This window comes from Ailuropoda melanoleuca, chromosome 13, assembly GCF_002007445.2.
Source record: "Ailuropoda melanoleuca isolate Jingjing chromosome 13, ASM200744v2, whole genome shotgun sequence".
NCBI lineage: Eukaryota > Metazoa > Chordata > Mammalia > Carnivora > Ursidae > Ailuropoda > Ailuropoda melanoleuca.
This window is the reverse complement of record NC_048230.1, coordinates 38,902,143-38,914,286: the sequence shown is the minus strand read 5'-3', so window position 1 is coordinate 38,914,286 and position 12,144 is coordinate 38,902,143. Positions and strand designations below refer to the sequence as shown.

At 52.2% G+C, this 12,144-nt stretch overlaps 1 protein-coding gene across 1 annotated transcript in view; it reads right to left on the bottom strand.

Moving 5' to 3' along the window:
• Positions 1-6,024: 6,024 nt before the first annotated feature.
• TTYH2 (tweety family member 2) overlaps positions 6,025-12,144 on the bottom strand; it is a 41,038-nt gene continuing 34,918 nt past the window's right edge. Inside the window, exons 15-16 of the mRNA XM_034640717.1 lie at positions 11,925-12,003; positions 6,025-7,667 (exon numbers count right to left, since the gene is read on the bottom strand). Coding sequence (XP_034496608.1) covers positions 7,587-7,667; positions 11,925-12,003 — 160 coding nt within the window. The 3' untranslated portion in view covers positions 6,025-7,586. The remainder of the gene's footprint in view (positions 7,668-11,924; positions 12,004-12,144) is intronic.

The window sequence follows — 12,144 nt, the reverse complement described above, 5'->3', positions numbered from 1 at the left end:
CCCACTCAATGGGAATTAAAACCCCCAGTCTCCCCTGTGCTACCATATCCCCTGCACATTGCATAAGAACCACGCCTGACTGCACAACCAGGATAGACGCTGCTGGACAGTAGGGGCTGGGTGTTTCCACAGCTTGGCTGGTGGTTGGGAAATTGTAAACATGTATTAAGTGTTCACTGAATGCATGAATGAATAAAATGAAGTTCTTCCTTGGGTTAAAGCAATGAACCAAGATTATATAAACTGGACGCAGGGGGTTGGGGGCTAGTGCACTTGGGTTTGAATCCTGGCTGGGCCATTTACTAATCATATGACCTTGGGAGAGTTACTTTCTTTTTCTAAGACTCAACCTTGTTCTTCTACAAAGTGGGGGGACAGCGACAAAATTGGGAGGCCCGACTGAGACAACATGCCGAGTGCCCAGGCTCGTGCTGATGGCAGCGTCTGCACCAAACATAAGCTAGCCCCGGACTTCCCACCTCAGGGCAGCAGGCTAACCAAGTTCAGGGATGGGCGCTGGAGATCTGGACTGGGGTAGGCAGGGGACGTGTCAGCCAAAAAGTGGGATAGGGGGTTGAAACTGGTCCTGAAAAATGGTGATGAGTTGCAGGGGAAGGAGCGGGGAGAGCATTCCAGATTGGGGGGAGGGCATGGAGTGTGCGAGGGAGGGGTGGTTCCGATGGAAAAAGACATTTTGGGGAGGCGGATGTATCATGGTGGCAGGAGCTGACAGTCCCTGTAGGGGAGGAAATGAGAGAGGAATTTGCAAAGGTCAGCTGGGGCCAGTTGGTGGGGGTGTCCTGAGAGGCAGGCGAAGGCACCTGGACAGCTTCCCTTGGGTTTTTGGAGCTGTAAAATTACGGGAAGAAAGCAAACGTTCCCCCGCTCTGGTTCCCCAACTTCTCCATTAATGTGTCTTCACCGCTACCCATCTGCCTTTAACTGGCCAGGTGCAACAAAATTCCCAAGACTGCACTTTGCACAACCATACTAACAAGCCCCAAAGTGACCGGCTGCCACCAACAACCCCCCTTGGCTCAAGCTCCCACCAGTGCCTCTAAGCAAAGGGCTCTCCCGGGGTGGGCGCTGAGCAGGGAGAGGGGGGCTGGGTGCAGGAGGGTCTGAAAGCCCCACGGAACTGGCTCTGTACAGTCAGAGGCGAATCAGACCCAAACAAAGTGTCCAGAAGAAAGAGATCGGCTCCCCAGGGGAGCATTGGCTGGTTGGGACTGGAAACATAGACATCCTCCTCCCCCTCCCCCGAGCCCTGAAGCGAAGACTCTCCACGCACACATTATTCCCCGGGTGGGGATGTGGGGCAGTGGGTGGGGAAGAACGGGGAAGCGGGAAAAGTTGAAGGAATCCTCCAGCTACCTTTCTCGTATTATTGCCATGATTCATCACAGGTTCCCACCCCCACCTGCTCTCACGAGGCCTGCATGCTTGCAACGGCCTTGGGCAGCTCTGTTCTCTGGCAAAACAGCCATCACCCTTGGGCAGGCCCAAGTCAGCTGCCCTGGGAAGCCAGCATGAGGTCATATAATTAGGAGTATGCCCAGGCATCCGGATAAAAACAATTTCCAGTGTCTCTCTGATCTCTGCCCAACCACGGGGGAACTGGCTACTGAGACTCTGCTGAGAGCAGCCCCCGGCCCTGGCCATCCCGCAGACCAGTACACAATCCATTGCACTGCTGCCCACCCCCCTCCTATTCTTTTTCCAATTCTTTTCTATTGTGGTAAAATACACATAACACAAAATCAATCGCCGTAACCATATTTAAGAGCGCAGTTGAGTGGCAGGAAGTATATTCACACTGCTGTGCTGCCATCACCACCATCCGTCTCCAGAACTTTTCCGTCTTGCATAACTGAAACTCTATACCCATTAAACAATAACTCCACATTTGCCCCTCCCCCAGCTCCTGGCACCCACAGTCGTTCTTTTTGCCTCTATGATTTTGACTACGCTTCATACCTCATATAAGGGGAATCACACATTGTCTTTTGTGACTGGCATATTTCACGCAACATAATGTCTTCAAGGTTCATCCGTGTGGTAGCCTGTGTTAGAATTTGCTTCCTTTTGGGGCGCCTGGGTGGCACAGCGGTTGGGCGTCTGTCTTCGGCTCAGGGCGTGATCCCGGCGTTGTGGGATCGAGCCCCACATCAGGCTCCTCCGCTGGGAGCCTGCTTCTTCCTCTCCCACTCCCCCTGCTTGTGTTCCCTCTCGCTGGCTGTCTCTATCTCTGTCGAATAAATAAATAAAATCTTTAAAAAAAAAAAAAGAATTTGCTTCCTTTTTAGACCGAACAACATTCCATTGTCCGTGTAAATGGCGTTTTGTTTATACACTCGTCCACTGATGGACACTAGGGTTGTTTCCACTTTTTATGATCATGAATAATGGTGCTGGGAACATGGACGTACAAACATCTCTTCGAGACGGCTTTCGATTCTTTTGGGAAGTAGAATTGCTGAATTCTATGGTAATTCTATTGACGTCATAGATTTTCTTGAGTTTTCATTTTTTGAAGAGCCCCCATACTGTTTTCTACAGCAGCTGCCCCATTGTGCCTTCCCACTGATACTGCACAGGGGTTCCAATTTGTTCACATCCTTTCCAACAGTTGTTCTTTTCTGTTTTTTGATAGTAGCCCTCTTAATGGATGGGAGCCGATGTTTCACCATAGCTTTGATTTGCATTTCCCCAGCGATGAGTGATGCTGAGCATATTTTCACGTGCTTGTTGGCCATCTGTATGTCTTCTTTGGAGACGTCTACTCAAGTCCTTCGTCCAGTTTTGAATCAAGTTTTATTTTGTTATTGTTGAGTTCTCTATAGGTTCTGGATATTAATCCCTTATCAGATACATGATTTGCAAATATTTTCTCCCACTTTGTGGTTTGTCTTTTTGCTCTGTCAGTGAGTTTTGATGCCAATTTAAACATTTTCATGAATCCAACTTGTCTATTTTTTCTTTGTCTGTGCCTTTAGGGTCAAGCTCCAGAAATCACTGCCAAATCCAATGTAGTGAAGATTTGACCCTATGCTTTCTTCTAAGGGATTCATAGCTTTAGGTCCTACATTAAGGTCTTTGCCCATTTTGAGTTATTTTTTGTATTTCCTATTAGGTAAGGGACCAACTTAACTCTTTTCCATGTGGATATCCAGTTTTTCCAGCACCATTTGTTGAAAAGACTGCCCTTTCCCCATTGAATGGTCTTGACCCTCTTGTCGAAAATCATTTGACCATGCATATGAGGGTTTATTTCTGGACTCTGTTTTACTCCATTGGTCTCTATGTCTGATGTCATGTCAGCATTACTCTCTTTTAATTATTGTGGCTTTGTAGTAAGTTTTGAAATCGGAAGTTTGAGTCCTCCAGGTGTGTTCTTCTTTTTCAAGATTCTTTTGCCTATTTGGGGCCCAAGGAGATTCCATATCGATTTTAGGATGGGTTTTTCTATTTCTGCAAAAAATGTTATTTTTCAACAGGGGATGTGTTGAATCTATGGATCACTTTGGGTAGCATTGACGTCTTAACGATATTAACTCTCCCAATCCATGAACATGGATGTCTTTCCATTTATTTATTTCTCTAATTTCTTTCAGCAATGTTTTGTGGATTTCATTGTACAAGACTTTTGTTTCTTTGGTTAACTCCTAAGAGGTTTTGGGGATACTATTGTAAATATAATAATTTTTTTTGAATTTCCTTTTCAGATTGTTCACTGTTAGTTTTGATTTACAGAGAAGCTGTGATGACGGTACAAAGAGTTCCCATAGGCCCCTGCTATGGTTGGAATGTTTATGTCCCCCTCAAATTTATATGTTGAAATCCTAATGCTCAATGTGATAGTGTTCAGAGGTGGGGCCTTCGGGAGGTGATCAGTCATGAGGATGGAGCTGTCGTGAATGGGATTAGTGTTCTTATAAGAGACCCCACTGAACTCCCTAGCCCCTTCCACCGTGTGAGAACACAAAGAAGCACCATGTATGAACCAGGAAGCCTTGCCTATTTGTAAACTCTATCAAGTCAAGGGCCACAATTATCTTAGATGCTTCTGTAGTCCCAGAATTTACAGAAGGTGATGCACTAGGCCAGGGGCCAGCAAACTATAAATTACAAGAGATAGTAAATATTTTGGGCTCCATGTTAAGAAGAAAATCAAAGACATTTTGTAGCTACTGATATGATAAGGGAGAAAACAATCCCCACACATTTTTGATTAACAAAATTCAAAATATTATATTTTGAGTATTATATAATTTTTCTGTCATACAGGTCTATTACTGAGAAGAATGGGATTCTTTGGGGGGGGACGACACTTTATTTAACTGAGGGTCAGAGTTAGTATTCTCTACTGTCAAAGTCAGTTACAAATATTTGATTTTTTAAAAATCCATTAAGGGATACAAAAGCTATACTCAGCGGCCATACAAGGCAGCAGGTCAGACAAGGCTCACAGGCAGTGGTTTGCTGGCCCCTGTGCTAAGCAATCAATGCATTTTTGAAGGCGGAAAATAGAAATTTGAAAGGGAGAAGAAAGGACGGTAAATGCTCCTGATCTGGGTGTATCTGTCCGTGGGCACACAAGGCCCCTTGAGTGTTGCTGCATCAGCAGTTTAGAGCCAAGAGGCAGCGGTATTGCCCCTGCTGCTTTGAAATATGAGACCTTGAAGCTTTGGAAGAGGGAAAATGCACAGCACAGCATAGTTTAGGACCACTGGAGATGAGTCAGCTTCGGAGCGGGGACCACTCTGTCACTGCCCCACATGGCTAAGGTGGCCCTGAATGACAGCCTCAGACACACGCCCCTGTTCCTGGCAGAGGCTCTGCTGCTTACAGAGGGGGCCTGATGGAGTTCATTACTTTTCCCCTGGGAGCGGGTTCCTGGGTCTGGGGTCGAGGCTGTTCAGACACGGTAAGACTGGCAGGTGGACAACTGCATGTTTGGCAGAAAGGCCTATTCCCCCCCGCTCCTTTCCCTCGGGTGAGAGATTGGTGCACCCAAGACGGGAACGCAGGTCTCGGGATGACACACATGGGACCCACACCACCCTCGAGCTTGTGCGCACTCCCAGGTGGCCTCCTTCCTACTTCACGCAGGGCCCACCTACAACTCGGTTTTCTCTGCGGATTCTAGAGACAATGAATGCCCCCAAAGTGAATCTCATTTGAGCATTGAAATGCAATTACCTTTTAGAAAATCAGATTTGGAGGGGGAGGCGCCTGGGTGGCTCAGTTGGTTAGCAACTATCTGGCTGTTGATTTTGGCTCAGGTCCTAAGATCGAGCCCGTCGGGCTCTGCGCTCTGGGAGGCGGAGGGGGGGGTCTGCTTGAGATTCTCTCTCTCTCTCTCCTTCTCTCTCTGCTCCTTCTCTCCTCTACAGTAAATAGACAGATCTTAAAGAAAAAATCAGATTGGTTTTTGCATGGCTCCAACCCTTTTTCCCACTGCTCTCGGTCTCCTGAGACGAGGGAGAAAGGCGCCTGTGCTGCCAGGTGGGGCGGGGGGAACTCGTTCTGATGCTCTGGCTTTGAGGGGTGAGCAGCTCTGAGCCTGGCATGTTCCGCTGTACTGCCCTCTGTGTCAAGCCTCAAGTGCTCCCAAAGGATGCAGGAGCTGCTTCCTTCAGGAAGTTCCTGGAAACGTGGTCCATTCTGGGAGCCTAGGCTGCCGCACCCTGTTAAAGTTAACAGGGCGAAGGACCACAGGCACAGAGCGTCTCAGGTGCCCCTGCCCGGAGAGGCGCCCCATGGAGACAGGGTTTAGGTACAGAGCTCAAAGCTGGGGTAGCCATCAGCCTCACCCGGGGGACGTGGCCTGCCACGAGACTGCCACCCAAACCCCCGGGTGAGACACCTGGGCTCTGTCACTTGCGCCAAGGCCTGTCTTTTAGTCCTTGCCCTGAAATCACTGAGATCCGCGGAGAAGTCCTCCCGCCCATGACCCAGCCGGCAGGGAGCGTGCGGCACCCTCGTTATGGCCGCGGTGGACGAAGTTAGACGGAGCGCGCGTTTTAGTACAAGTGGTTTATTTCTCCCCAGGCGAGGGCCCTTATGTGTTGAGCAGAGGCGAGCCCACCTGGCTCCTTCAGGAACCACCCAAAGGATTCTAGTTTAGTTTACATGCATTAAAAACGCTACAGTTGCCAACAGCCAAATGTTAAGAAGCAACATCTTGACGTCGCGGGGTTCCTATCTGCATGCGACACGGCCATACACAGACATATTTATGGTACATGGTACTTCTAGGTTAACGCAGGTGAGGCAAGAGTCCGGGCTGCCCTGGGGCCCTGTTCTGTCACAGAGGCTTGGCTGGGCCCTGAGAGCTGCCCTGCTGTCGGCGTTCTGATGGGAAAGTGGCTCTTCGAAGATGGAAATGGAGCCCTTGTTCCCAGCCAGGTCACCCCGTGTCCCCGGCTTTGGGTGTGCAAGGCTGCGGGGGCGTCAGTGTTGCGCACTTTGAGTTGACAGGAGACTAGAAGCACCAGAGACCCTAAGCCTGGATTCTCAGCAGGCAGGATGGTGGGTCATTATTCCCTCCTGGCCAACGAGCTCCTTCTCACGGAGCAGGGGCAGCTCAGGGGCCCAGGACAACAGGATGGGTACAGGGTTGGGGGGGGGGATGAGGGAAGAGGCCTGTCTCAGGTCAAGACATGACCGTCCCACTTGGCTAAAACTTTTAAGACAAACTTGCTTGAAGATAAAAGGGAGGGGAAGTTCACTTGGGCAGTCCCCAGAACAGGGGAGTGTGTTCAGCTGTCCCTTTTAGCTTCTCTTCTGTCTTAAAGGGCCTCCCTCCTTGAATGGGATGAAGCCACATCCCCGTCAAGCAGCAGCTTGGGACAGCAGGTCTCACTGACTTTGTTTAAAAATCCTCCCTTCCTCCAGATCTTCAAAGAACTGGCTGATGCCAGCAAAACCTGCAGAAGAATGGTACACAACCCAGGCGTAAGGAATGAGCCCCAAATCCCTTGTAAAAACTGGATGTGCTAGGAGTTGCAATTCTTTGGATAATCAAAATACTAAAAACACTGGGGGTGGGGGTGGGGCAAGAGTTAGTGTCGCTTTCAAAGTGTCTATTAATACCTGAGACTGTCCCTATCTGTAGTGAACAAACTCACAGCATCGATTCTGGAATGGAGGAGAGAGGCAGGGGAGAGTGGCAGATGGTGGGTGGACTGTCACCCACACTCCCACCGGGTCCCCCTGCAGAAGACTGCCGGGGATGTGGCTGTGGCTCCCCCAGCCCTGGGGCCACCCCCTGCACGGCTCTCCAACACCTTTGACGCAGCCGAGCACCCGGGGGCATTGCCGGCGTGGACAGGAGGGCAGAAGAGGGAGAAACCGGCCCGAGTCACGGGTCTTCTGTCTGCCTGGGCCTTGGGTCAGGAATCTCAGCTGAGCTCAGGCTGATTCTCCCTGATGCCGTCTGCAGGCACAGCAGCCCGCCGATCCCGTAGTCCTGCACCCAGCCTCCAGATGCCTTTGGTTTCTAATAAAGAAACGCAGCTTGTGTTGGCATTCGTTAAAAACCAAAACGGATCAAGGAGGCAGGAACCTTTGCGGCGAGTGTGTTAGGCTGGAAAGTCATTCCCGTAGTGTCTCAGGTGTTCATCCGCCACGGACAGGTAGGTGGCCCTCATGCTGGGAGAATACTGTGGGAGACAGGGGGAGGGTACGGTCAGAACAGGGTCACACCGTACAGCTAAACCAGACGCTGTGCTCACAAAGGTGCGGGAGCTTCTCGGGGAGTGGGAGTGGGGCCAGTCTTTGTCACAGGCACTGTGGGGACACTAGAGGGGCTTGGTCAGGCTTTGTCGCTGGTGATGCCTCCAGCCCCGGGGCCATCAGGACGCCTGGCTCCCAGCCTCAAATGCAAGATGCACACACAGACCAGCCACCCTCCCCCTGCTGTGACTGCTGCGACCCCTCCAGGGCACACCGACGCCGGGGACAGCGTCAGGGTGCACCAGTGCACTCGTGAGTGGGCTGACGGGACAGGGCCCTAGATTCAGAGACCCTCGTTCAAATCCCAGTAATGCAGCTTACATCCCATGACCTGGGCTAAGGCTCTCCAACCTCTGCGAGCCTCCTTTTCCCCATCCACAGGAGGGACCTGGGAGCCCTCAGCAGTCACAGTGGAAGGATGGAATGCTATCAGACAGGCGACACCCCTCACATGGCGGTTCTCAAATTTGCTGCGCATTACAGACACCTGGGAGTTTAAAAAAATCCTGATGCCCAGGCCATTCCCACGAGCATTTTTTTTTTCATTGAGGTAAAACCCACATCACATAAAATTCAGCATCTTAAGGTGCCACCAGCATTGTTTTAAAGCTCTTCCAAATGCAGCCAAGTCGGAGAAACAGTGACCTAATGCGAAGTTCTCGACAGATGTTAGCCAGCTGCTGCTTTGGAGGGAGATGGGGCTCCCCACATCACATATCCCAGGACCTGTTTCTGCATTTCTCTCTCTCTCTTTTTAAAGATCTTATATATTTATTTGACAGAGAGAGCAAGAGAGCACCAGTAGAGGGAGAGGGACAAGCAGGCTCCCCGCCGAGCATGGAACCCAATGCGGGGCTCGATCCCAGGACCCTGGAATCATGACCTGAGCCGAAGGCAGACGCTTAACCATCTGAGTCCCCCACGCACCCCTGCTTCTGCATTTGAACGGGCTTCGGATGCTGCTGGTCTGCTGACATGGAACAGCAGGGGTCAGCAGGACCCTAAGTATCTCCTGGCTCCAGGGAAGGTTTGGGGGGGGGGTTCAGGTCCAGGCCGTTTATACCAGAGGGGGAACACATGCTCCCAGCCGGTGGGTGCTCAGGGGTGGAGATGGTTGCTGGCGCTCTTTAACCCAGCGGTTCTTAACCAGGCGTGATTTTGTCCCCAAGGGACATTTGGCTACGTCTGAAGGCATTTTTGGTTATCACAACTGGGGAGTAGGGAGTAGGAGGGGTGTTATCAGTATCAAGGGGGTAGAGGCCAGGGATACAGCTAAACATCCCAGGGAGCCCAGGACAGCCCCCTCCTCTAGTTTGACCCTGCCCACCATAGTGTGGAGGGTGAGGAAGCCTGGTTCTCCACGGGGCTTCCCAGACCTGTAGCCTCAGCTTTGCTCGTGAACACATGAGAAATGCAAACCCCCGGGCCCTACCCCAGACTTCCCCGAGTCACAAACGAGGGGGGGGTGGCCTGTGTTGCAACAAGTCCTCCAGGTGATTCTGATGGACACCCGAATGGAGCATCTCCTTGAAGCCGCTATTTCCCAAACGTCCTTGATGAGGAGGGTCCTCTGGCTGCTTGATACACTTAGAACTTCCCAGGAACCTTCCTGGCACCATCTGCTTCGGGGGTTCTGGAGTGAAGTCCTGGTATTGGTATTTTTAACAATTGCCCGGGTCATTTTTGTCCATCAAGTCTAGGACATGGTGCTGGAGTGGGCACGAGGGGTTCCTCGAAGGTAGAGCTGGGCGAAGGCACGTTTCCAGCCAATGGAACAGGCCGTTCATTCTGACTGCCTTGCTTGCTATCAGCCCCTGTAGTGAAATCCCTGTGTCTGTCCCAGAAACGGGGCTGGCAGAGGGAGGGATCCATCGAAACATCACACTTGCCACTTGCCCAGTACCGATGAATGTTGAGAGCAGGGAGTGGCCAGCCATGCTGTTGTTGGGGTGGAAGTCTGCACGCTCATGCGGGGGGTTCCTTGGTCAGCAGCATCCACCGATGCCTCTTCGTGCCCCTTGCACGGCAGGAGCTGGGGGGGCTCTGCCCCGGGGTTGGTAGAGCTGGGTGGGGCAGGGCGGCCAACTTGGCCAAAGCCATGAGAGTCCCTGAGCAGGTCCTAACTCCAGGGAGGAAAGTGACCTCTGTCCTTGAGCTCTCGATGACCTCTGCTGATGGCAGAGAGAGTGGCCTGGATCTTTCAGAACAGACGGGAATCCAAAAATCATTTTTACTTGGCATCACTGTGCACGGAGTAATTCCTCATTCACAGCAGCAGATTTCCCCCTAATTATGTTTTGCTCAGATTTTTAAAATCAATCTGCATTCCTGTGTCTATAGCAGCTGGGGGAAGGAAAAGGAATCCACGAGGCTTCTGGGTAGAGAAAGTCAAGTTGGGATTTAAGAGGTACCTACTGAGAACTGCCAGCTCCGACCAGCCCCCTGTCCCTTCCCGAGGACCCCAGGAAGCGAGGGCTAGCCCTGGGTCTTGGGCTGTGTGTAGGACAGCAGGTGAGGTGGGCAAAAACAGTAAGGTGGGATCATGGCGGGAAAGATGGGGGGCTGGTCAGAGCAGGGGCTCTCAACCACGGCACTGAGGACATTTGGGGCTGGATTATTCTTTCTGGTCAGGCTGTCCTGTGTGCAGTAGGATGCTGAGCCCTGGCCCTGGCACCCATCCATTAGATGCCCGTAGCACCGGCCCCCCAATTGTGACAACCAAAAATGCCTACAGACAGGCCAAGGGTCACCTGGGGGCCAAACTGCCCTTGAGTGGGAACCCCGCTCAAAGGTGTGGCTCAAAGGCCACCTGCCTGAGCAGCCCCTGCAGGTTGCACACCTGCTGAAGACAGAGGCTGGGTCTCCGCCTCTTTCCCGGGAGCACCACGTGTGTTCGGCGCTGACTCACTGGATGTGTGTGCCTGGTTCTTGGGGCCCAGGCATGTGTCACTGACCCCGTGTCCTGGAGTCCAGCCCTTCTAGAGCAGCAGCTTGACAGCCCCTTCCAAACCCCCAAATTCAAATGCCTTGTCCAGCCAGGGGGAGGCAGGGGCGCCCCCCCGACAGATACCTGGCTCCAGAACTCTGTTGCGTACCCCTCCCCACCGCAGACTTCCGACCTTGTTTTCCACCCCCACCCCATGTCCATTTCATATAAATACCATAGCTTGGGGAGAAGGTGGGTGGAAGGAAGAAGGGGGTAAAATCAGCATCTCCCTCTCAGAGTACCGGCGGCCTCCCCCCATTTACAGCGACCAAGATTCCAACGCTCGCCACCATCGTGAGGTATGTGCTGTTACCATCCCCATTCCACAGGTGGGGAAACTGAGGCACACAGAGGCGAAGTGCTCGTCCAAGGTCACAGAGGTCCTAAGCCACGAGCTGGGTGTGAACCCAGGCATTTGGCACGGGAGTCTGTGTCCTTGAACTCCACATTCTACTGTCTCTATTTGCAGTCATGTCCCCTGGGACAGGACAGAGCCTTTTCTCTCCAATGCCACCCCCTCACGCCACTGGCTCCTGCCCCGACGCAGCGTCCCGATTCCCTGGCTGCAGGTGGGCGTGGGCACGTTCCTAGGGACGGCAAGAGCCGGGCAGGCTTGAGGGAGGCTGATGTCCCAGCCACCACAGGGGCTCCACGTTGCAGCCCAGGGTGAAGGGGTAACGCCATCGAGAACCTAACACTTTCTCTGGAGCAAAAAGGGACGCTCTCTTAGAATATTTCGTTTAGCAAACTTATTACTGTAAATTATTTCTCGGTCTCTTTGAGATGTATATAAACCTTTTTTAAAGGCTAAATCAGGCTCTTGCCAGCTTTACAATCCAGGAATGTTTTTTTAAGGGTCTGGGAGGCATGTCATTGGAAGGTAAGCATTGAGGAGGACTGCCCCTATCACTGTGGCAATTAGGGACACTGATGGCCACCCTAATTAGCAGGTACTTAGGATGGCCTGGTGTGACAAAGGTGCTGTGGGGTCTTGCTTGGGGGCAGGCTGCCCTGGGGTGAGGGTGAGCTTTCTATCTCTGTAGTGTCTTCAGTGGACTGCCTGTGCTGTGCGCGGCAGTCTGGTCCCATCTTTTTCTCCCTTTGAGGAGCGGAGTCACTGGAGTGGCAGGAGGTCTTATCTTTAATCATTTCTCTACAAGGGCCACAGCTGTAATTTTGCCCGGAGAGCCCAGGTTACCGTGGGAGGAGGGGAGCCTCTTCCGATGAGGGGCACGTTCTCGTAGCGTGGGTTCCCGCCGAACAGCATGGCCTGGTTCCTGCGGGTGGAGGGGAGAGCTCAGCAGGGGGAGGCCTGGGGATGGGGTGCTCGGGTTTCTACAGGAGGGGCCCGGGGTGTGTAGGTGCGAGCTGGGGGATGCACACAGGCCACGGAGGGAGTATGGATAGGAATTATCAGG